This window comes from Gambusia affinis, linkage group LG16, assembly GCF_019740435.1.
Source record: "Gambusia affinis linkage group LG16, SWU_Gaff_1.0, whole genome shotgun sequence".
Lineage (NCBI taxonomy): Eukaryota > Metazoa > Chordata > Actinopteri > Cyprinodontiformes > Poeciliidae > Gambusia > Gambusia affinis.
In genome coordinates this window covers 8,375,367-8,401,548 of record NC_057883.1, presented here as the reverse complement: position 1 = coordinate 8,401,548, position 26,182 = coordinate 8,375,367, and the positions used below count along the sequence as shown (strand labels likewise).

Below are 26,182 nucleotides of genomic sequence, written 5' to 3'. Positions count from 1 at the left end.
TGTAAGAGCCAAAAATGTTAGTTTTAACATTGTTTAATTTTTGTATGCTTTTTGCATATTTAGATATTGTTTTTACAGTAAGGTTTTATTTTACTATGTTTTTTGTAAAACAGCGCCACCTAAAGGACACAATTGTGTATATATAAAAAGTGCTGTGTCACTTACGATGGAAAAGAAAAGAATGTTGGATGTAGTGTGGTCGCTTAACCTCTACACAGTTTTTGACCGTTACTTTTAAGGATGCTGTGCAAGACAAAATAATTTTCATGTTACGCCAAAGAAAGTAAAGTTCATACTTTGTGTGGAACCGTAAGTATTGTTTATTATTTAATGCACAAGACATATCAATGAACAGAAACGCGTCAACTATGAAGAGATAAGCTAACCGATACTAACAAAGAAAACTGAAGCTAATTTATCAATATAGTGGCTTTATAGAAAAGAACAAGTAGCCACTACACAAAGTATTAAGTACAGGGGCGGGGCGACCACAATTTTCTGATTTGTATGTGTAAACCATATTAGTCATGGTTATTTGTCTTAGTCTGTCACATAAAATCAAAATTAAATATACTAAACTTTGAGATATGGGGTATTAATACATTTCCGATACATATTTGTTTAACAAGGGACTCGTGTGTCCCTGAACGTGTCACAGCTTTCTTACTTACTGACGTTGGGGGGAAAACTAAATACGGGGTAAACTGGGGCTCCAAATGGAGATGTTTAAGTTTAGCTTTAAAAGCCCCATTAATAATTCATCGCAGTGAGCGCAGTGGTTATAGATCTCTCACAGAGAGCATCTTCTGAAAGCACCAAAAATGCGCACGCCGACCATTTTTACACGCGCGCGCTCGTGCAAGCGAGCCACTTTGATGTTTAATACCGCAGCGTCATTCATTCGAGGTGAGTCAGAAGAGGTTGCGTTTGCGGGGGGGAATATTGGATTCCGGGGTGACATAAACGCACCACCGTGGTCAAACCGCCCGCCACACCCTTCAGAGTAAACAAAAGGCAAGAAGCAAGTGAACCTTTTTCTGCGGGTGACGGTTGCTAAACATTACGGGTCGCTTAGAAGAAAGCAGTGGGGTTCAGGTAGTGCTGTGTGACAAACAAGCTTTTGCTCGGACATGCAGTTTATCTCCAAATACACGTCTTCACTTTCTACGCGACGGCTGCTCGTGCAAACATGTAACACAATCGCACAGGCATGCGCACATGAGGTTCACGTTCCAAAAATCAACCCCTTTGTTTCTGTGGCCCCCCGAAACAGGAATTCGGCAGAGAAGCGTGCTCGAGTGGACCAGACTGTCTCCTCCCCCCACCATGAGCACACATACACACACACCACAACTCTCTCTCCTTCCTCAGTAACCCACCAATAACACACACACACACCCACACACACCTCCTCAAGCCCTTTGTGTGTTTATGTGTGCATGCTGAGAAACCCGGTGACGGATGCTGAGCTTATAAATCTTCTCTTTTTCATTGTTTCGTTGGGTTTTTTTTTAATAACACGGATACATTTTATTCATCAAAAACAGCTTCTGCTGGATGTATGGAAGCCTGCAGGTGAGAATAAGGCGGACCGGGTGAGCGCGTGTGAGTCTCACCTCTCCACAGCCAGGATCCGGATTGCAAGAGGAGCCTGTTACCAGGAGCAAGTGCGGCAAAATTGGGACTTTTCCACCATCAGCATCCCTCCTCTCCTCTCCTCGCCTCATCCCTGCTCCTCCTGTGGCCACGCCACCTCCCCTCTTCCCTCCCTCCCTCCCTCGCTTCTCTCTGTCTCCTTCTTCCGTGATCCCAGAATAGCCTCGCACCCCTTCTCCCCGGTGGAGTGTTTGGAATCTCGGGGTGACTCGAGGGAAGCTGGAGGATGGATTAGCAGAGGCGGCGCAACGGCAAAACTGGAGCAGCACGCGCGACCACGCCGGGGGGGAAGGGGGCGACGGGACTCGGTGAATTCACGGAGCCCCCGGGACAGAGGTGAGTAAAGCCTTCCGGCCCCTCCGCGTGGATTTACAGAGGCGGGCGGGCTGCCTCTCTCCTCCCCGGCGCAAGGAGGTGAGAGGCGGACAATCAGCACATGGCTTTCACGTTTCTGTAACTGATGATCTGAGGCATGCTGCTTTTTAAATCTGTTGGTGGATGCGTAGATATGAAATGCTCCCGTTTAAACACTGATTGATTTAAAAAAAAAAAAAAACTACAGCAATCAAAGCAAATTGAACATATTGAATCCCTCTAGAGAAGATGCAGTCGTCGTGATAATTCTCCACGCTTCTTTTAAATCAGGACAAAAACGAAAAAGCACGAGGGTTCAGCATTTTTTTTCTCCTCAGTCTGTGAATTAAGTTGGGTGTTCCCTCCTCCTCAGGACTCATAGAAGGCCATTAGCCTATAGGTCCCTGCGAGAGTTAAGAGGCATTTCTAATGCAATACCGCTTAAACTTTTTCACAATTTGTCACAACACAAGCACAAACGTCCAGTGTATTTTATTGCGATTGTAGACGTTTGACAATCGTGAAGTAGCGAAGTGGAAAGAAAAAGATCACATTTTAGATTTTTTCTTTTTTTTTGTTGCGAGATAAAGCATTCCTTTGCAGGCAGCAGTGGCTCTATTTTTAAGGTCCTTATCCTACTAGAAGGGGAACCACCACCCCGGTCTTTTGCATCATATAACAACCGCATTTAGCTCTGTGCCAAAAATAAGGATCCTTTCAGCATGACGCTGTCACCACCATGTTTTATTGTGTGTTGCAACCTGCCACATGTAGTAATTCTGGTCTTAACATACTCAGGCATCTTTTTCTACATATCCATATAGGCTTGACATAAACTTCAAATTGCACTTTTGTTTTAGGGCATTTGTCTTTTATTCTTATTTTAAACCCAGATTTATGGCGTGCACAGCTAATCCTCCCACCTGAGCTGTTTGTGTCTGCTGCTCCTCCATAGCTATCTAATGATTTTCTTGCCCAGCCTGTCAGTTTAAGTGGATTTCCATGTCTCAGTGTGGTTTCTATGACATTTTGGATGGCGAATTGAACAATGCTCTATAAGATGTTAAAAGCTTGGGGTGTGATTTTAACAACCTAATCCTCCTTTATGGCTCAACAACACTTTATTTCTGAGCTGTCTGCTCTGTTCCTTGGTTTTTATGATGCTGTTTGTTCTCTAACGATCTCTGTTGATCTGATAATAAATGTATTAATCCTTTGAATCGATTCACAGACGCATAGCTCAAGTCCTGTGCATCGAAGAGATGCAACCTCAGTTTATGACACTGATTATTCAAAGCAAGTCCCCTCAAAAGCTGAAAAGAACAGAATAACTGAGACAATTATGTCAAACTGCAACATTTGACCGATTTGGCTCAGTTGCTGAGTGTTTAACAACGAGCAGGATCCCACGAAGCTCACAGAACAGAGAGTAATTATCACTAACATGAATACCTTTGTGATTAAATACACAGGACTTCATTATAATTCGGTTGGAGTACAGCAGAATATCAAATCACATCATTTCAGTGTTTTACTTGCAGCACACAATGAAAATAATAAGCGTTTCTTGAGGACATTGAATAGATTAATGTGTGAAATGATTAAACTGTCAAAACTACAAACTAGTTTGTAGTCTGTAGAGCAGGTTTCCGGTTTCAGAGATCAAAGCTGCGTTGCAGTCTGTCGTGGTTTTTAGATGGCAGCAGTTTTTAAAGTTTGGCTCCCCTCACTATCTTCTGCAGGGAACCCCTCGTCTACCGTCCTGCACCAGGTTACTGTCTGTCCTCCAGCTTCACTGGCGTTTGACTGCTTTTGTGTTTACTGATGGTTACTGACCATTCCCATGAATGAGTCATGCTACCTGGGTCATCATCAAACAGTGTCTTGATAAGGTTCTCTCATGTGGGGATGCTCAGTTACGTTAAATGCAAATAACGCGAAAATATAAACATGTGGTAGTGTGCAAATTGAAATTCTCTCATGCTTTTATTATACAAACTAATAACTGATTTGTTTTGTTACAGTTATTAACAAATAACTGTTTTTGTTAATAACTGTAAGCTGTAGCTTGTTTTAGGCTAAACAAGCCTAAGCTCTTTTAGGCTTGTTTAGTTTTCTCCATTTCCTTAAAAAAAAAACTAAACCCAGATCCTCACTTGTTATTGTTTTTAGATCATATTTCCCAAAATCTATTGAAATAATAATAATAATAATTAATTAATTAATTAAAGTTGCGAAGCAACCTCGTGCGGCCCTCGCAGCAAGCGCCGCTCCGGCCTATAGGCCACTGCGGGCTTTCCAGGCACCGCCGCCCTCCCGCCACCGCAGAAACTGTCACGCATTTTCCCTGCCCAATCGCCCACCATGCGACACACATGAGTGCGTTCGGCAGCGCTCCCCGACGACTCACAAAAAGTGACCTTCAATCCAAAATGGCCGACTTCCTGTGATACTTGCGCTATGACATTAATTGTAAATTCTGAGCGTCTTGCTGAGCTCTACAACTGCACCAAATTTCAAGTCTCTACGATGAAGCAACCGAATAGCAAAGGGTCCTTTGAAAAGGTGGCGCCTTGAGCCGTTTTTTTTGCGATTTTTGCGACGACCTTAAAATTCAAAATTTTTAAACAGTCTCTATGCGTCCACCAATTTTGGTGAGTTTTTGAATATAATAAAGCCCCCAAAAAGGCACCCAAAGAGGGGGGCAGAATGGTAATAATAAGAAACAGTACAATAACAATAGGCCTTCGCAGCGCTTTGCTGCTCGGGCCTAATAATGCAGCTTCAAATAGATTTTTAAGCCCAGAGAGCTGGAGCAGCATTCTTCCCTTCATCGACGTTCTCCTGTCATTGTGTGGGGTGATGGGAGGGCACCATGGGACATACTGATTAAAGGTTTTTTTCACTGGTGGTCAGGTTAGCTTGGATGTAATGATTTTGATGGGCGTAGAATGTGACTAATGTCATTTTCATGCTCATTAAAACATTTACTGGACCTCATCTCAGAGGTCACCACTCCCATCGGGAAATAAATGCTTCATCAAAGAATAAAAGTGATCACTGAAAGCAAGTCTGTATTGATCTGTAATAGCACATGCACTATCCCCCAACAGGACCCAGTCTATGTCCTGGAAAACCCTAAAAGAGCTCCTGATTTATTTTTTTTATTTTTTTTTTATTATTCTTTGGTCACACATCTGTAGATAAAGGCCTCACTATTCAAAAGAACTGCAGAGATAAATATACCTGGGTTTTGTTTAGGGTTCAAGAATTGGATAAAGTGACTGATTTCTAGCATGAAGGCAGCCTTAGAGTGACTGGAAAGAGATAACCCGTAACCTGGAATTTAAAACAAGTAATATTTGGGTTTAATGAATCTGAACTGACAACAGATGACATCCTCTGATAATGTTTTTTTTTTTTTCTATCCAAAAGAGCAATAAAAATCTTGTGAATGTTACCAGCATTATGAGTGTAGGCTACACATTAGGACATCTAGAGCAGTTTGAAAGCTGGAATCTGAGGGTTACTTATGTCTCGCAATTCTAACCAGCGAAAAACGGTGATCCATGCTCACGAAAAGTAAAAAAATAAATAAAATGCTTCATCTTAATTGGTTTTTGACCGTGAAGTGCTCAACAAATAATCTTTGAACAACCATCTTTCTTTTTATCTGGTAGCATCAATGTCAGGTAATTGACTTGGATTTGATGTTTGTATTTTCTTTCACTTTAAAGGTCACATTCATTAAAGTAGAGCAGACCCCTTGCAGCGTGATGTCACAAGCTGCATTTCTTGTTTTTCTTTTAATGGGTAAGCAAGCATGAAAATCTGAGAAGTTAACATGAAAGAAAAAAAAAAAATCTCATAGATGCACGTTCGCCTGAATATAAACTATAAGGTTTGTCGAGAACGTAAGCGTTCCTTTTTTCTAAATAAAGAAAGCAGCCAGCTTCGTAAATACCTGTCCAGCACAGAATCAGAACTCACTTGTGAGTAGATAGTGGTTAGCAGTCCGACCCTTACCACAGCCATATTTATTTCACTTTTTTTAACTTTAATATTTTTGTGAGGGTTTTCACATGACTTCATAAAAATGCAACCATATTAGCGGAATAGAAAATATTGGCAAACAAGCGCGTCAGTCGTCTAAAACTTGAATTGCTCCAATCATGAAAAACTATTATTTATTAACACTGTTTTACGAATTAAATTTTTTTTAAGGGCAATTTATGGGCGGGCTTTTCGTGTGTCCCAAACTTTTATCACTTTTCACTTTGCATTCCAGCTTTATTTACTTCTAGCTTCTCCTTCTTTCAGCAGACACAATATCCTGAGTAACGATTAAATAAAAATGCCAAAAAATTAACTTGATAAGTAGCGTTGTGCAGTCTGCAGCTTTTCTTTGATGTTTATTCAAAATTTCAACAAAAAAAAAATTCAGAAAAAATTGAAATATTTCACCTAAACTTCTTCATTAATGTCTGCTGCTATGGATTTTTGAAGTTTGATAACGTCAGTAAAAAAACAGCGCTTTATGTTCTGTAACTTTCAGAAACAGCAAACCGCTGGAGCCGCCTCCAGTCCACCCACCCGCAGCTGTTCCCATAAGACCCTGATCAGAGTGGGGTTCATTTTCTTGCAGCGTTTAACATCTTGTATGAAAGTCTGAAATTTTCATGAAAATGCTTTTTTTGAACTAGCCCTAAACAACTCCGGAGAATAGTACATTTCTATTTCAGTCAAACAATGCCAAGAAAAACATTTACTTTGTTGTTAGCATCATTAGCAGTGCTGGCACAGCATGTCCGTGTAATTTGTACATTGAAATGTTTCCTACATTGTGCCAAAGTCAAATTGCTAGATGGAGGTTAAAAGTTGAAATATTTAATGAAACTATTTTTGGCAGTCAATTAGTCTTCCTTTTGCTCCCTGCAGCGCTCAGGAGTTTTCTCCTCAGTTATTATTACTGTAACTGTTTGAAATGACTTTCACTGCACTGAATGTTTGCACAAAACACATGCATTTATTTAGCATTTTTCACTCTTTCAAACACTGAAATCTCTCTGCAGAAGGTGACTCATTTCTCCAGGGTCTCCACTGCCAGGAGGCTTCCATGACACACCACGCGTGTATGTTCGACGCTTAAGTGATCTGCCAGTTCTGAAAAGTTCATCTGTTAATACATTTGAAACTTTTTTGAGGGGGCAATTTATTTTAAAAATTTTTATAAAACTCTTTTTGAGTGTGCAGCATTTCTTGAGCTGTCAGCTTAAACGTCCAGAATGAAATCAATCAAAATGTGACGTCTAGCAACACAACGATCATGTTCTCCGGTTTGGTAACCTCCATCCAATATCCAACCCAACAACAGTATCAAGTCTAACTCTTGATATTGGATCACATTCGCCGGTTCTCTACTATATAGACATAAAGTGTCTATCAATTTCAACTGATACTCTGTTGGAGCGAGGTTATTCTTGACATTGGAGGCCATTTGTATGTTAGGTGACGACGTTAAATCTCCACGTTATTCTGCAACTTTCGTTTCTTGCTTTGCCAGACGCATCCATACGCTGTGTTTCACCACCACCGCTGCTGCTTTTACTCACCTCATTCACACATAAGGACAGGCACGATGCACACGGACTGCTTACAGTATAGCCCTATCCAAACACTTTCATGATGTTGGCAAGCATGAGTGTACATCAGCTCCAGCCACTTACTCATGTGATGTATCCCAGAGGACGAATGTTGGCGTGATAGATAAACGACCCCCTTTCTCTGAGCCCGGAGCTCATTCTACGTGTGTGTGTGCGTGTGTGTGTGAAATGTGAGTTAGGATGAGGTTTAAATGCTGACTGGAGTAGGTCACTGAGACCAAGCGGCTAGCGGAAGTCAGACCCCATCCTCAGCATCTTGCTAAGCTGCTTTCAGCCGAACTGGAATCTCTCCCTTCACGGCGTCTTCTCAGTTTCTGATTCCAGTCCCTTTTGCCAACTTCCCCTCGACCTCCAAATGTGCATGCGTCTCTTTTGAAGTGTACTTATCTCGGCCCTGTTCTTCCTCCCCTCTCCAACACGTTTCCAGGAGTCATGGAAATTAAATGGGAGAAGTCTTTGATTCTCGGTGCATCACAACGCCTCAGGATCAGGAGCTCTTATCTCGCCAAAGAAACGGTGATGGAAAAAGAAAACCAAAGGATAATGGCTATGAAACGTAGTTGGGTATAGAGGAAAAATGTCCCAAAGTATTGACTCAAGGAGGCTTAATACTTTGCAATTATGTGGTAGTTTAGTAGTTAGAATGGCTTAGTCAAAGGCCAGTCCTAGTTTTCAAACAACACTGGGCTAAAAGTATGTAAAAGCTGCAACTCTTGGAGTAAAAGGTTGTTCCAAAGTATGTTGGGGGGCTAAATACTTTGAAGTTATGTAGTACCTTGTGTTGGTTTACGGTATAAAATCACAATACAGTAATTTCTAGAGGTATGAGAACTTATGCACATGTGCTTAAAAAGTAATACCGCCCCAAAAATAGTCCATCAGACATATTTGGCACAGCTAACGTTGCGAGAGAGAGGGTAAACCGGAGGAGAAATGACACCGAGAGGGGAAAAGAGGTCAGGTGGAAAGCGTTAGCAAAGTGAAATGAAGAAATCAGGTGAAATCAACGTAGAGCAGACGGTACGTAAATGAGAAGCAGCGAAACTATTTAAAAATGGGACAAGGAGATGTGTGAGGCAGGGAGGGTGAGATTGACAGATACAGAAAGGAAGAAATCCACAGGATGGGAAGGAAGGTATTGGGAGGAATAGGGAGCTGCAGGGAGAGCCGTGAATATTTAACTTTGTTTGACTTTCCATCTGTGCCTCTGGCTGTTTCCTCTCTCGGAGACCTTCTGCATGCCTAAAGGTTACTGAAGACACTATACTATATATATATATATATATATATATATATATATATATATATATATATATATATATATATATATATATATATATATATATATGGTCTGTGTGTATGTGAGTGTGTGAAATACTTCCTGCTCAATTCAAAGCTTTGAAGAACCCAAACAGCTAGAATGTCTTTTGATTATAAAGCAGCTCCATGTCCTGCAAACACAAACTCACTGCTAAGCATCCCAACGCAACAGTGCGCATAGGTCATGTGTCTATGTTGCAATGACAACAGTATCGCATCAGATGAATGATGATCCACTGTATAAAAAGGCATGACCCATTTTCTCACAGTGTGAAAACTGTTTCCATTTCCTAAAAGCCACAACAATGGCTGACAGTTTCTTAGTCATTTTTTTCTCTCTTTTACAAATGCATAGTTTACATACACAAACATTACTATTCCTTAAAAAAATTCTGGTAAACCCAAATGACGATGTCATGGTTTATGCCTCTGATAGTTTAGCTGACAACAACATTCAGACATAACTTAATTTGGCTACCTACATTTCTGCTAGGTTTGAATGTGTTTTTGCCTGGTTGTTTGCCTTGTGTGTCTCTGCGTTGCTCTGTGCTGGACCTCTAGAGAAAAGGACCTCAAAAACACCTCTTTCTTTTTTTTTGACATCATGGAGCATGAAAAAGAAATTGGGCAAGATGACAGGAAGGGAATTGTCGACCGTTGTATGTCTTGTTCACCCTTTGGTACAATTCCGAGAGAACTGGGGATGTTGTGCGCATTTGCTTTGAGAGTCGTATCCAAATGTAAACACCATGGCGATATCCAACTCTTCCACTGGTTGGGAAGGAAACGGGAAGACATCACATTCTGGCTTTTGCTGAAAATTTCAACAATTAAAAAAATAAATAAGCCAAAGTCCTCCGGACATTCCAGCCAATAACTGTTTGTAATGTCATCCCAACAGGTTGCGACTGGTCCCACCCCAAGATGACGTCTCCCAAAACCAAAGCCAAGAAGAAAGCACCCAAAGACAGCATGACTCTGCTGCCATGTTTTTATTTTGTGGAGGTACGGATAAATTGGGAATGTGAAAGAATTGCAGCACTTCACACATATTTTTCTTGAAATTGTCACCTCTGTATATTTCTAGCTTATTAATGTCAACATTAAATCAATATTTGAGCTTTTCTTACACATGTATGTTGTATGTGCACGCAGCTAAAATGCAACATTCAATAACTTACTCCACTCCAACAAAATGAATCAAATGCTTGTCAGTTGTCCTCGGTTTTGTTTTACGGGTTGTGAATTAACGTGTGTCGACGCATTCCCTTCCAGCTCCCCATTGTCCTGTCCTCCTTGGTGTCGCTGTACTTCCTGGAGTTGACAGATGTCCTTTCCCCGGCGATGGTGGGCTTCCGTTGCTATGACCGCGACCTCTCCATGCCTTACGTAGAGACTGGAGATGAGCTCATCCCTCTGCTGATGCTGCTGAGTTTGGCGTTTGCCGGCCCAGCCGCTTCCGTAAGTCCGTCTCACAACTTTCAACACAAAGCAGCGCGTTGTGCTATATTTGCAAAGTTGAGGGAAAAGGAAACTCTGCATCTGGTGACGAAAAGCAATCTCACGGCATGATGCTGCCACTGCTGTGTCTCACCATAATCTACGTATTTAACTTTCAGTGTTATTTTTATGCTGCACCATTTGGTTCCGATTGTCCTTTATAAATATGTTTTCTGTCTTGTTTAAGCAAAAGCAACAATTATTTTCTTTACACGTGAAATATAATAATTAGTTGTGACATTTCGTGTTACTAGCTACTCTGTCAAGCACCTATGAATAATATAAATAATGCTAATGTGCTTTTTGAGCAGATATTCTTGGTGGGTTTGTGTCTAAAATAAATTTAATCAACTCATGTTGTGCAAATGTTGCTCAGTCGTACACTCACCTCCATTGCACATCACCGCACCAACATCTTACTGTAGAGTTTCCTAGACCTCATGCAAATTCCAGTGAAACACCAAATAATACAAAAGTCACACAAATAGGCAAATGTCCAGCAAATTCAGCCTGCCCTCTCTAATACAATATTGATGTTTAGATTGATAAACATCCAGATTTCCATTAAACATTTTCAGTCACTCCAAGCCGCCACCCTCCCACAAATCGATAGACACCGACACACACTACAGTAATCCATCGGCAGCGTGGAAACGAGCAGCGATCATTTATCACTCTGATTGGAAGTGATTGCTGTTCGATAGCACCTTGCTCTGCTTTCACCCTGCCGTACCTTCCTACAGTAGATCAAAATCACAAAACGTCTCGACCTGGCGTGAATAGCACTTTAGCACTTTTGCTTGTCTGTGTTTGTTCTACTCTGCTCTTCCGATCTTGCAAAAGTCCAAACAGTTGGGAAAAACCCTACGTGAGCCAATCTTTTCCCCTTCTCTTCATTGCTGGCCGTAGATCATGTTGGGGGAGGCGGTGATGTACTGCATGCAGTCCAAACTGAAGACCTGCCCCAAGTCGGAGGGCAGCATAAACGCCGGAGGCTGCAGCTTCAACTCGTTCCTGCGCAGGACCGTGCGCTTTGTGGGTACGTCCGGCCACCGGGCCCATTTAGAAGTCACTAATATCAACTAATATTGCTCTTACTCTATATGTCGGTATAGCTTTTAGGACGTTCCCCCTGTTTGGATGAAAGAAAACTCGCAGTCAACGCCAACTTGTGAACCCAATTCTTATTTTCAAAAATCACTAAAGTTTTCATACCTATTTCAGTTATCCAAGTTCAGCTAAGCCTTGTTTATAGAGTGACAGTTTTACTGTGATCCAAAGTTCCCAGTGAGTCCCGACTTCATTTCATTTTTCAAAGTAAAGGAATAAGCTAATTACAGACATTAAATGAAGGGTAACTTAAAATGAAACCGACTTGAGGAGTTGAGATAATGAAATACCCGAGGCAAACTTTGAGCTTTGAAGTCAAAAGAGTAATTAATTCACTTTCCCGCATTTCTCTCCCTGCATGTGTGCGTGTGTGTGTGTGTGTGTGTGTGCAAGCGCGTAAAAATGCATCAGACTGACAGCTTATGGTGTCACTTCAGGTTGCTGCAAATTCACGCTGTTTCCCCTCCCCCCCACTGCAACACGTGTCTCAGAAATGAACCGCTCTGTGTCAGGAAGGCATTGGGCGTGTTTTTTTTTTTTTCTTTTTCTTTTTTTTCAGTTCATTCGCCTGATGCTGCATTCACCTCCGTTGCCTCTCTTTCTCTCCCTCAGGTGTTCATGTGTTCGGTCTCCTGGCAACAGCCCTGGTGACAGATGTCATCCAGTTGGCTACCGGCTATCACGCCCCTTTCTTCCTCACCGTGTGCCAGCCCAATTACACGGCTCCGGGGGTGTCATGTGACAACAACGCCTACATCACGCAAGACATATGCATGGGGAAAGACCAATATGCAATCATGTCGGGACGGTAAAAACGTGCTTGTATTTGTTTAGCACAGAATCTTACTTATATAATATTAAACGTGCGTATATTTAGTATTTTAACACGTCTTGCAAGAATACAACTGGCATTAGAATAGTCAAAGCTGTTAATTTATTTAGGATTTCATGAAATTAAAATTGAAATAGTAATATTAAAAAAAAAAGTGAAATGTTCTTTGTTAAGTAAAAATTTGCAGGTGGTGGCATTTTGGATTCAGGTTTGTGGCTTTTCAAGATGCTCTGTAGAGGTGCATGCAGGGGATCAGACAAACAAGTTCCAGCGAGTCGGTGTGAAAGGCAAATTATATCCGTACACAGGAATGATCACAGCTTAGCGGCACTGATACAGGGATAATCCCAGTAACTGTATTACAAGTGTGCATGCGAGTGCTTCCCTTCTCAAGGGGAGCCGTTATTAAAATACCTAAAGACGTAGCTGTTTTGCAAAGGACGACACGTTTTCTATCATTACCTTTTGTCGCCAGGGACGGCAGGATGAAGCAAATAGTTTTGAGAGGTGGAGGAAGAAATTGACGGAGATGTGTAAAAATTAGTTGTATGAAGCACTTTGTTTTTTTTTTTGTTTTGTTTGTTTTTTTTAAATATAAGCAGCTTTGATGTCTCACCTCAGCCAGATTTAATTCCTCTTACGTACCCCAGGGTGCCACATTCGTGGTTAATGGAGCTGAAATCCGAGGGCATTCATTAGGACTGGCGAAACAAGTTGTCGTGTCATGAATTGTCCCTTTAAAACAATTCAGCATTTTTTTTTTTCCAAGTGAAATTCTGAAAAGTGTGGTGTCGTCTTAAACAACCCGCAACAATATCCGTAAGTCTTCTGTCTCTACCAGCAACAATCCAAAGACGGATATTTTTGGATGTTCTACTTTTGTGAAATTGTTCAAGATAAATGAGACTAAATTAAATGTAAATAATGTAAATGTTATTTACATTACATGAATTCCCTGGCATCCATCTCCAAGCCTTGCCACAGAATCTAAATAGATTTGGACTTTGACTAGGCCATTCCAACACATGAACAATGGTTGAGGATTGTTTGGAAAGAAAAAAGAGAAGGATTAGTTCTTCCAGGATTACCTTATATTTAACTCCATCCATCTTCCCATCAACTCTGACCTGCTTCCCTGCTCAAGCTAAAGAAGGCATCCCCACATCATGATGATGCCACCACCACGTGTCATGATGGGGGTGGTGTGTGCTGTGCGGTGTTATTTTTCCACAACCAAAAAGTTTCATTTCAGCTCATCTGACCACTTTCAATAGATTTGTTCTAGCTACTCTTCCGTAAAAGTCGGGGCGTGCATGACGAATAGCTGTCCTATGAAAATATTCTCCTACGTGAGCTGCTGACCTCTGCAGTTCCTCCAGAGTTACCATGGTTCGTTTAGATGCTCCTCTGATTTATATACTGCCTGGTGTATCAGTTTAGGCAAATGGCCACGTCTGTGTAGGCTTGACAATGTGCCATGCTCGTTTCGCTTTTGGACATTGAACAAAGCTCCTTAACTTCTCCAAAGCTTGTGACATTGTTTTATAACCTAGCCCAGCTTTAGACTCCTGAATATTATCCCTAACAGGAAGCGGATGAATTTATACTGAGGTATTATCATTTTGTTGGGTAAGGGCAGTTGGTAAAGGCAGTTGGTTGGACTGGATTTTATTTAGGGGTATCATAGTAAAGGAGGCTGAATATAATTGCAGACCACACTGTCAGATTTTTGCTTGCAAAACCGGAATCATTTTCCTTCCACTTACCAATTATACCCTACTTTGTATTTGCCACCTAAATTCCTAGGAAAGTATAAGTAAAGAAAAAATAAATAAATACTTAAAAACATTTATCTTTATTTCTGCACTTCTAATTTTCCTGCTCTTTTCCTGTAGGAAAACCTTTCCATCCCAGCATGCTACGCTGTCTGGCTTCGCGGCTGTATATATCTCTGTAAGCACTTCAACTTACTAAGATTCTACTAGCATGATATGTCTGCGGATGGATGTTTATTTATAACCCTGGAAAAATACTCAGTTAAATCTGTTTATATTTGTGTTTGTTTTGTTTTGGTTTTTTTTTTATAAAATCCAAAGTGACATATAGCAAATCCACAAGGAACAACATGCTGTCAGCCGTGACCGTACTTTTCTTCTCTGTTTCATCGTCGCTTGACAAAATAAATAGATATCTTACTTTTTTTTTAACAATTAGCAAAATGTTAATGTCTTTTAAATCATATACAAAATCAAGAGATTCACTGATCAGAGTTTTTATGCCCAAATACATAGAATGGATTCTGCAGACCTTTGACTTGAAGAGTTATGAATAAGAACCAAGTACTGGATGAATTGAAGATTCAACCGGATTAACAATATTTTGTAGTAAATTAAAACAATGATTTCATCTAAAGCATCTCAAACATTTGGAGCTTTCTCACTGCATCACTGACAAGCAATGCAGTATACAGAGGTATCTATAAATAAAACTCAGTTAAGAACAAGTACAGCATATTTACTTGTATACATGACAGAGAACAGCTCACTCTTTTTTTTCTTCTTTTTTTTTGCTTAGCACACCTCAATATGTAGATGTATGCTGTACCAGTTAAAGATATGCTAATGTTTCTGCAAAAAAAAAAAAAAAATGAAAATACAGCCAAGTCTGACGTCATATTTGACAGACAATAGCTGATTTACTGTAAGATACTAGATTGTTAACAATGCCAGCCTTTCTGTCGAAAAACAATCATTAGGAATTTCTATAGACAACAAACAGAACGCCACAATGTCTGAGAGAGGACGCTGACTGTGTTACTCAGCTCTGCCATCACGCATTTCAGTATTATTTCAAAACAGACTGAATGATGACAGATGGGATATTTTCGAAGTGTTCTAGCAAAGAGTGCAATTAGCACAGTCAGTGTTACTAACTCTGAAAATAAGCCTCTGTGTGTGCGTAAGTGGAGTCTTGCCTTAACAGTGAGCGTTTCAAAAGATTCACAACATTTCCAAATCCAGCATATTCCCTTGCAGATACAATTAGATTCTGCGAAACGATAAAAACAGAGCAATCTTGGCGTAGTGCACTTAGCTTTCTCTTATTAGATGACATTTTAAAAGCAGTGGCCTGGAGGATCTGGCAAGACACGTCTGGAAAAAAATTAGATTTTTTTTTTCTTTCTGGATTCCTTCTATCTTTTGTGGCTCCTCTGACTTTTGCCCTTAAACATTGACACTGGAGTGTTGCAGTGAAGTCGTCGGTGCAACTCGATTTACACAAGCTATGATGACTGATCAGAAAAAAGTCGGATTTTTACTTTTCCAATTGGTCGACCACGCCTATAACCAGATGATTTCTATAGGTGCGTCTCTAAAAATAACCAGAACCAGTGATCCGATTTTGGTTTTCAAAGTTGATTATTTCATTCATCTTTGGTGAATATTGATTAATGGGTCTTACTGTGCTGCAAAGTATCGTTGTTTTTCATCATTGCAACACCATCCCATCTGCACACATACACACACACACACACCCATCCTCATCAGTGGCCACATAACTGCTGCATCACTGGATCCTGTGTGTCCTCATTAAAACTCACTGAAAAGGCACTGACTGACATCTGTTGTCCAGACAGTATGGAGGAAAAGAGTTGCTTGCTGTCTAATCTGTGCTCTCATAGGTATTTTTTCTCAATTAATGGTTTATTCCTTTGTTCAATTTTCAAAAAGCTTTTTTTTTTGCCACATTCTAAGATTATGAACAAATGAAGAGCTAAGAGAAAAATCTCCTCACACACAAACATATTTTGAGTAAATCTATACGGGATGTAAGGAGAAATTTCTCATTGCTGACAGGTTTTCCCTCTTGTTGTGAAGAGTAGGATTTTTTTCTGCTCAGTGGCCTGTGGACAAGCTTGTTAAAATGGGTTTTTTTTTTTTTTGCAAAGCCTGTCATTCTGTCACTCAGCTGTCTTCTATTTTATGCAATCAAAATATAGTAGGCATGCCGGAAATGTGAATGCAGCGGAAAATACATTCTTTTTTTTTTTTTCTTTCTTTCCTGCTCACTCATCAACTCTGTTTCTGTCAGAAGATGTCAAACTGTTCAACTGTGCGCATGCTGTTCCTTTTCCTACTAGCTAAACCCTATCAGAAGCAAAAATAATCATCTTTTTAATAAGTCATGTCTCACTGGTTATTCATGCCCTATATTTTGTTTCATATTTTGTCTCATTACAACCACAGTGTATGTGATTAACTAATCCAGTTCAGCTCCAATTAGTCAACAGTTTGTCTTTCTGGAGACGTTCCTCATAAGTTGGTCTAAGGGTGGGCATGTATCGTATCATTTATGATTTACTGTGATAAATTACTTATCGCGATAAGAAATTTGACTTATCATTACTGCGATAGACTACAATTAATGACATTTAAGACACCCCAAAACTGTCCTTGTTGTCGGGATTGATAGGTTAACTATTTTTTCCACCGTTTGTTCAACAAAAGCATCAACAAATACAAGCAAATTTGACAATAGACTTACTTTACGTAAACGCACAGCTATCTAAAAAAAAAGTAATAAATAGTTTTTATCATCATGTTTATCACAGTGACAATAGTACAAAAATACTGCCCCGATATCCTGTTTTATTTGCAAGTATCAGAGTAAAGGGGACAGAATACACAGGTATACATCTTTCAAGTTTTTAATCAATAAAACATTGAAAATCACACGTCCATTTCATTTCACTTCACATTAATGTGCTACATTGCAATGGGCTTTTGCACGAAACAAAAAAGAAAAAAAAAAACATATTTCGGTTTAACGTGAATAAATGTGGAAAAATAAAAAAACGCGGTCTTTCAAACTGCCTCTTGATCCCCCCACATGTCAGAACTCTATCTTTTGCCAATCCGTGCATGTCTCCATCCCCACAGATGTACTTCAATACCAGCATCAATAGCACAACTAAGCTGCTGAAGCCCCTGCTGGTGTTCGCCTTCTGCATGGCTGCAGGCCTCGCTGGCCTGACTCAGATAACGCAGCACCGCAGTCACCCGATAGACGTCTACGTGGGGTACCTCATAGGAGCTGGCATCGGAGTCTACCTGGTGAGTTGAGAGAAGGGCGCCCAGGACGGTGTGACGCACGCACGCGGTTCCTGTCATGCTTCAAACAATTTAGAGTCAAAGCAAAAGGAAGCAGGGGTCAATCATTTTGATCTGTTTAAAAGCAATCATCTTTTTTTTTTCATTGAATTTCAACATAAAAAAGTTGTTAGCTTCTCATTTGGGAGCTAGTTTCTTCTACACAGTGTATTTAAGTGTCAGTATGCAGCATGGTTAAATTTTATTTATTATTATTATTATTAATCTGTTAAATTGTGGTATTGTCTTTCTTTGAACAGTGTCACAGCATGTGCTAACAAATTCTTGATTTTTGCACCACTTCCTCTCTCCTGTGTGGCTTCCATATTTTTTTCTCTCAGCATGTTTTTTTATTTTTTTCACATGCTATTTATAGCTATTTCTATTAAGGAGTGGAAGCGAGAGAGAATAAATAATCCGATAAAGATTCTCTGAGGAATTTCACACTTCGTTTTAAGAAAACTTGTCGCTGCCAATTTCCACGCTTCTCCTCTCTTTTCTCTAGTCTCTCACTTTTTGAAAGGCGGAGCGATTTCTGCCGTTTAAGGAGTGAAGAAAATGAAAGAAAAAAAAATCAAACTGACCTTAGCCATTGCAAAAACAGGGAGAGACAGCTATTCATGTACACTCTCCATACTGATAGAAAAACTTCCAAAAACCATTAAAGATGCTTTCACACTAGTTATTTAATATGTGCTATACTTCCATCTCATTATTTTTCTCACTCCGCTTTGTGTCTGTTAGGCTGTGTACGCTGTGGGAAATTTTAAAGCATCAGAGGAAGATTCTCCCACTTTGCAGCGGCTAACGTCGGTTCATCACAAGGACGGGCTTAGGGTGTTGACCCAGCGGGGCCACGATTCCCTGTACAGGAAGACTCCCAGGGTGTCAGAGAGCAGGGAGGAGCTGGGGGCCGGGTTGGGGTCCGGAGCCCGCAGTAAGGTGAGGAGGGACAAGGCGTCCCTGGCTTCGCTGAAACGAGCCAGCGCCGATGTGGAGCTCCTGGCAACGCGTGGCCCCATGGGCAAGGAAACCATGGTAACCTTCAGCAACACCTTACCCAGAGTCGCAAATGGCAACAGCCCCATCTCCCCCTCTGACGAGCCAGTCGTCACGCAGCGCCACATGACCTTCCACGTGCCCTTCGACCCCCAGAGGTCCCGGCAGCTGGTGTCCGAGTGGAAGCAGCGCTCGCTGGAGCTCCGCAGCCAGAGCTCGAGAGACGAAGATGAGGGAGAGAACGAGAGGGACAGAGGAAGCGGCGGAGGGGCGGAAGCAGGGGAAGGAGAGAGCAGGGGCATGCCGTCGTCTCTTTACCCGACGGTGCAGGCCAGCAACGTTACCGCCACGCCGGCAACGGCAAGGATGGCCGTGGCACCACCCCTGGTTCATATCCCTGAAGAGGCCTCGCGGCCTCCACCCGTTTCTCCAAAGAGTGCCAAAACGAGAGCCAAGTGGTTGTCACTCACAGAGGGAGGAAGTGTGAAAGAGCCTGGATCCGGACCCATCGCGGTGTCGACTCCCAGGGTTCCCAATATGCAGCCCAACCAGCCTCCCAGCCAGCAAAGAGTCACTCAGGTGAGAAAAATGCTAGAAAACTCTTTTCATGCTTCTTAAAGTGGGGCACGGTATTGTGTAGAATTTTTTTTTTTCTTTTATAGTTTCATGTCATGTCATGCCCTCATCTCAAACATACCTTGAGCCTTTAACGCTCCTTTGATTCTTTCATACATATGTGAGGAATCTTTGAATTTTTCATTAGGATTGTAATTGTTGGGAAAATTAACATGTTGCTGTCATCATATAGTTTATACGTTGACCGCTGCCCCTTCCTGCAGGTCATAGCCATGTCAAAGCAGCAGGGTCACGGAGGAAACACTTCGTCGGCCAAGACGTCAGAAGGGGGTTCATCCTCTGGCGGTGGCTCCAACTGCTCTGAATCGCCGTACTACCGCATCCCGTCCGATCGAGACAGCTGCACCGGCAGCAACCCGGGGAGTGTCGGCGGCAGCGGGAGCATCGTCACCATCGACGCTCACGCCCCCCACCACCCGGTGGTGCGCGTGTCAGCCAGCAACGGCAAGCCGTGGGAGTGGAGGAACACCATCAGCGGCAACATGATGAGTGTCGACGCGTCGGGCGACAAGCACCGCATAGCTCTGCAGCGGCAGGACAATGTCTGCCACTACAGGGACTACCGGACGCTGCCGGGGAAAACAGACTCGCTTGGCTCTTCCACGACCAGCGGGAGTGCAGAGGTGGGGGTGGGGCTGGGAGTGGAGCTGCCCCCACCACCTCTTCCCACGGCCACCTCCCCTCTTCCTCCTCCGCCTCAGTTGTCTTCCTCCCCTCTTCCACCACCTCCATCTCCTTCCCCGTTGCCCCCGCCTCCACACTCAGGCCCTACTCCCATGCCTCCACCTCCTCCTCATTCTAGCTCCCCTCACATGCCCCCACCCCCTCACCCGTCTTCCTCCCAAATGCCCCCGCCTCCTCAACCGTCCTCCTTGCAAATGCCCCCGCCTCCTCACCATTCCTCCTCACACATGCATCCTCACCCTTTTTCCAACCAGATGCCTCCACCTCCTCACCCATCTTCCTCTCCCCTACCTCCTCCTCCTCTTCCCTCCTCGTCCATGCCTCCCCCGCCCCACCCTTCCCACTCCGGCATGCTTCCCCCTCCGCCCCACCCTGACCTGCTGATGGATGGCCACGGCCAGGCCCTATCCCGCTCCTCCACCTTGCCCCGCCGGCCCTCCGTGTCGTCCCGCAGCCACGCCGAGCAGGAGCACTACTACAAGGCCATGCAGAATGAGAGGATGTTATAGTCGGGGAGAGGCGGGGACGACAACAGACATCATCTCAACATTAGGAGATCGTACTTGAAATGACAGAACTGAAGGAGGCGTTACAAGAAACCAGGCTGCAACAGGTCAGCAGAGATTTCCGACTTCTGAAAAACGACGAAAAGGTTTGGAGCCACTGAGGGCGCCGGGGACTGTAAGGAGGTCTAAAAAAACTCAGCGGGGTGGCTGTTTTTCCTCGTCTCTCCCGCTTATCCTGCCACAGCACCAGCCGAGACTGAGACGAGAAAAGAGAGAATGAAGGAATACAAGACGGAGAGGAAAAAAAAAAAAGAGTTGAAGCTTGCTTGTGCTTTTGCCTCCGGTTTTGTTAGCATCTCTGGAGTTTCTTTAAGGGCGGGTTGAAAAGAAGGAGCTGAGAAAGAGATATCACAATGGATGGTGAGGGATTTGCTAAATCAAGTTCCCCTAGGGAGGAGACTGAGAAAACAACTACAGGCAATGCATGCTCATCTGAAACCAGAGCAGCCATTTGAGGTTTTCCTGTGATCTCTTTTTATCCAGCTGAAACACTCTTGTTCCAATGCACCATACAGCAGAGAATATGGTCAATTCAGCAAATTTAATCACAAATTTAGGAGTATTAACTACAGCTCACAAAGGCTTGAAAGTGAGGGCATTGTCTTTTCGATGCCAAGCAGGTGTATCTGCATGCACCAGAGATGCTCGACTTAGGAAGAAGAGGTGAGTATAAATAGGATAATGCTCCACTGGGCAACCTCCTATACGGACGTCACTGAATGGATTATGGCCGTGAACATTAGAGGCAGTGGAATGGAAAGAGAATCGCTTCTAAAATGAAAAGTTCAGCAGGAGCACTCGGCACAAAGCGGGGGCTCACGGTGGGACTTTTCAGCGAGCGAAACCCACCACGGATTGAAGATCGAAGCCGAAACAGGGAACGTAGACGAGTGTTTTGTTTATGAACCCATGCCAGCTCAACCGCGTCCCCCGTTGAAGTGTAAAAGTCGCTCCAGCCAGCGACGCTGACCTTCCTATCCTATTGCATCGTGTAAGTTTCATAGATCAACACGGACACACTTTTCAAAACAGTTCCTGAGTTATCTGTTTGTAAAATATTTTTTTAGGTATATTGTCCAGGAGAGCTCTTCAGGAATACTCAAATGTGTTAAATTTACAACTTTATCAAAACTGGACTGTTGTCAACTGTCATTCAGCCTTATTTTGAAAAAAGTCTGTTAGCTATACTGTGAAAGTCCTTTTTTTTTTCCTTCTGTCACGGGTACTCTTAGTATATTCGGTGTCCCTGGTTACCGTTGTGATTTCCCACATTTTCTGGGTAGCAGCATGCGACTTTCTTGCTTAGAGCCAAGTAAAATGATACATGACAGAAACGTCTAATAAAATGGCTGCTGTTTTAGCGATAGGGAAGGTTTTGAAACCATAAAAAGCAGCAGGGTCTGGTGCTCAATTTTCAGTATTTCTACTTTTGTAGAAGCGACGCCGATGTAAATATGCCTTCAATACAAGACATAACGAGAAGTATCTCTCTCAAATAACGTTGGTCGATGGACGAAATCCTTTGATCTACTGGAGCTCTGGGGGGGGATTTGACAGAAAACTGCCAAATTCCTCCAATGGCAGAACCACTGCCTGAAAGTAGACACATTTTCCTGCGCTGCTGCAGAAAAGGACGTGTGTCGGTTAAGGTCTGTGGTTGTAAGGCCGGGTTAAGAGGAATATTTAAATTGAAATTTCTGAGCTTCTTTGGCGCAGAGAGAATTTAATAATGTAAGAGAGATCTCTTTCTCAAAGCATTGTCTGATTAAAATGAGAAATTTGTGTAAGACATGTAGAATTAAGTTTACTTGTTTATCTTGAAGTTAAATCATGATACTAAGTGGAATGATTGCTGTTTGTACTGCTGAGATTGATGGGTAAAATAGCTATTTAGCTTTCGACGCAGCAGAACTAAAATAACTAATTAACAGATATTTCCTGAAAATACTTCAAATGTATTCATTTTGGCCCTCATCAAATATTAAGCGACATGATCACCGTGTTAGGCCTTCAAAGACCCAAAATATTAACATTTAAAAAAAAAAAAATATTTGAAAGCTCTAAACAAAACTTAAGGTAACGCTAAAGGTTTAGCTCGTCAATACTTTTTTTGTTTGCCATTAACAAGATTATTTTTGTGTTCCTGGCAACCATCTAGTTTTAGCCATTAGTTCTTGTAATACACTTAATTACAAGACAAAAAGTAAATACTCATACAAACTAACACAGAAAAATTTCTAGTTATGTTGTTGTAGGGCAAGAACAAATATTTAAAGTTTTTTTATTAGTTAAAAAAAAAATCAAATGATTAAGAAATTCTGTAATTTATTTTGTCAGTTGCACAATAAACAGTGTAAATGAATGGACCCTTGGTAAAGACGTGTCGCAATGCAGTAGCAGAATCTCGCACTGAAAATTAAAATTCGAAATCCAAAGTTACACATACATGTACGTCGGTCACCACTCCTAACATCTTTCCCATGTTTAATGGAGCTAATGTTACTCCCATCAAACCAAAGAATGGGCAGGTCCCAGTTAAAGTCTTACAATTGCGCAAACTCCACAAGTTTATGCTAGAAATGATAACCCTTTCCTGGCATTCCCCCCCCCCCAAATATCAATCTGACTTCTGGATGGCATCTAATAGGTGATGTGTCACATCATATTTACATTTCACAGAAACAGGAAGTTATGGATTTTTAATAAAAGGCTCCTAGAAAGTCTGACCAGTTTGGGAAAAATACATCAGTGGTTATTTTACAGGAATTGTTTGGGTTCTAATCACCGTCTTACTCATGATTCCCCCCACCCCACTGAAGAATTGGGTTCATACTAAATATTGACATTGTCTCAAGTTTTCACTGTGAGATTATTCTACTGCAGTAAAATATTTATTTATCTTAAGGCATATCTTTACCACAGAGTGCTAGTAAGTATGACACATGTCCTCCGCCTATAAGAAAAGGAAGATTTGCACAACCTCTTGGTGCTCCTACACACCTTTTTGTCCGTTTACATATTGTATAAAGTTTTTCCGGGGTTTTTTTTTCCAGACAGAAGATATCTCATTTAATCACACGTGGTTCATTTTGGCCACTAATTTGATTGTACGTTTTCAAAGCAGAGACTCGACGACGGGCGACATCGCTGCCCACCTGTTCTCCCCCAAATAAACCCAAGAGGTGAATAGACTGGTTTTGTAAAGTTGTCCTAGGAAGAGGTTCTGTTAAATGGAAGAAGTTGTTTGTGTTTTTTTAGAGGTGCTTCTCAGACGAGGAGCTGGTAGTTAAGTTGCCTGTCACTTTGTGCTGCATGTGTGTAAGAGTGTGTGTGTGTGTGTTTTCTTTTTTTTTTTTTTTTACGTTAGTACTTAAACCTTTTTGAAAGAATAATCCTCTGGTGAACATGCTACAGCTTTGAGCCCAGTTTGACTGTAAGATATTTGAAATGACTTAATATTATTAATACTATTATTATTTAAAAGTCCTCTTTTATGGGCTGATGTTTTCTATCTGTGGTGATGTGTAACATTGATAACTTTGTTGAATAAAAAAATAATAACGTCTGCTTAACTGAGGGCTGATCTCGTGGTGCTTGAAAACAATGCGTGGAGTTCATGAGGCAGCGCTCAAAATAGCGAGTGAGGTCGATGCCACGGCGGCGTTTACCGCCACCCTGATGAAAAGGATCTTCCGCATCGATTCTTAGGTTAAGAGAACTTTCTTCCTCATCCCACACTTGAACACACACAAATGTGTGTACCAAACGTGGAAGAAGCACATTTGCAGTGCAGCATTTCTCTCTCTCTCTCTCTCTGCACGGTCTAGTGTCAAGTTTCTGAAATGAAATCCTCTACGTTGTCGGTCGGTCCTAAGTGAATTGTCTAGAATAAAACAAATATTGTCTGAGGTTTCTTGATGTTTTAGAAAAGAATGTGGGGAAGAAAAAAAAATTCCCAGATGTTATTCTTTTTTTTTTTTTTTTGTCACAGCCACAAATATGATAGAACAACAAATGCAGGATAAATGGTTAAGTGGTTTGAAAATAAAAAAAAGCTTTTTAAGTGAAAGGTAAAGGAACATACCAGCATTGCATAACAAATTGCTCAAGCTCAGTCAATTTGGATGGAAAGTATCTCTGCGCAGAAATTTTCAGGTATTGGCACAAATACTAAATTAGATTTATGTCTGGACTTTGACTGGGTCAAAACAAATGAACATGCCTTGATTTCTAGCTCTGGCTGTAGTGCAGTATTTGACGTTCTTTTGTTTTGCATCCACTACACCGTTTTCTTTCAGTATTACTCTGTATTAAGGTCTACCCAGACTAAATTACACACAAGTGGGCTATTCGCTGTTTAGGTGGCATCAATAAGCAACTGATTCTGCAGGATTTTAATTAGGGGTATCATAGTAATCAGGGCGGACTATCATGCAGCTCACAGTTTATGTTAATGAATCACAGAAAATCCCAATAAAAAAAAAAGATTGGATGCTTTTGAGAGACTCTGCATGAGGTGCTTAAAATGTGTGTTGGTTTTTTTCTTTGAACGCGTCTGCCTTTGCTCATATGCATATTTGTGCGTGTGCGTCCAACACTGTGGAGCAATGAGCTGTGTGATGAGGCCATAGAGGTAGTGGGGGGGCAGATGGTGTACCAAGGCCTGAGGACAGTCAGTCTGTCCATGACTCACACTCGGCAAGCTAGCAGCCCTTTCTCTCAATGTCGTCTCTTCCACTCCCCAGCTCCCCCCAACCTTCTTTCATTGGTGGCCCAGAAACTGCCACACAACAAGTGTGCATGGATATGTGACTACAGGAGGCAGCAGAACACAAAATGGAGACTGAGCCATGTGTCTATTTTTGTGACTGAGTGGCTTCTTTTTAGTGCTTATACAGTATCTGTGCACCCCTGGGTTTGTGTGTGGATGTGTGAGTGTGTTTGGCCAGGCCAAGCAGCTTACAGCCCTTTCAGGACTGATTTACCACTGCAGAAACGGCACAAAGGCCTTTTGTGTCCCACTCCTTTGTCATCCCACTCACTTTGACACTATCATTCTCCCGTCTGCCGCCGCATCCAGCTCCCTTTCCACCTTCACAGATGGAGGAAGTGGATTTGGTGCTGCACACCTTTAATTTTGAGCTTAAACAGCTCTCTGACTTCTGAAAGACGGGATGCTCATGGATGATAGAAATACTCTTGTTTTCTGTTTAGTCAATACAGTAAATCATAAACCTAAAAAAAAAATCTTCATTGAATTCAGCATGAAAATGTAACATTGGTTTACTTTGGACATGTAATCTGACTCGAGGTTCTCAATTATGGAAAATATCACAATCAATCATAACCATTTAACACAATCATAGTCATTGAGCTTAGAAGCACATCACATTTATTGCACTTAAAAATCTAGATTAGGCCTGACGCAATAAGCAATAACTCAGTTAATTGCACAATCAATTAAAGTGAGTTCAATCATTTCCATTTGCATGATTTATCACTTCTCTCTTTTCTCTTTCTACCAAAAATCAAATGATAAAAGTCTTCGGTCTGGAGCATTGGACTCAACTAGCTCCCTTTTTTATTTGAATAAAGACTTCATAACTAATTTTATTTCATGCTTCTGTTGTTTTATTTATTTTTGGATACATTAAATGTCTTCCAGTTCCGGTGTTAAATGTTCATTAGAATTTAAAGTTTATTGATGTTTGA

General features: G+C 41.6%; 1 protein-coding gene across 1 annotated transcript; it reads left to right on the top strand.

Moving 5' to 3' along the window:
- The first annotated feature begins 1,407 nt into the window (after positions 1–1,407).
- On the top strand, positions 1,408–24,392 carry plppr3a (phospholipid phosphatase related 3a). The gene is made up of 9 exons (XM_044142196.1): positions 1,408–1,992; positions 9,895–9,998; positions 10,269–10,454; positions 11,403–11,532; positions 12,216–12,411; positions 14,331–14,388; positions 17,376–17,549; positions 18,330–19,163; positions 19,424–24,392. Exons 1-9 carry the CDS (start codon positions 1,440–1,442, stop codon positions 20,411–20,413), a joined length of 3,225 nt encoding a protein of 1,074 aa, XP_043998131.1. The 5' UTR covers positions 1,408–1,439; the 3' UTR covers positions 20,414–24,392.
- The last annotated feature ends 1,790 nt before the right edge of the window (positions 24,393–26,182 follow it).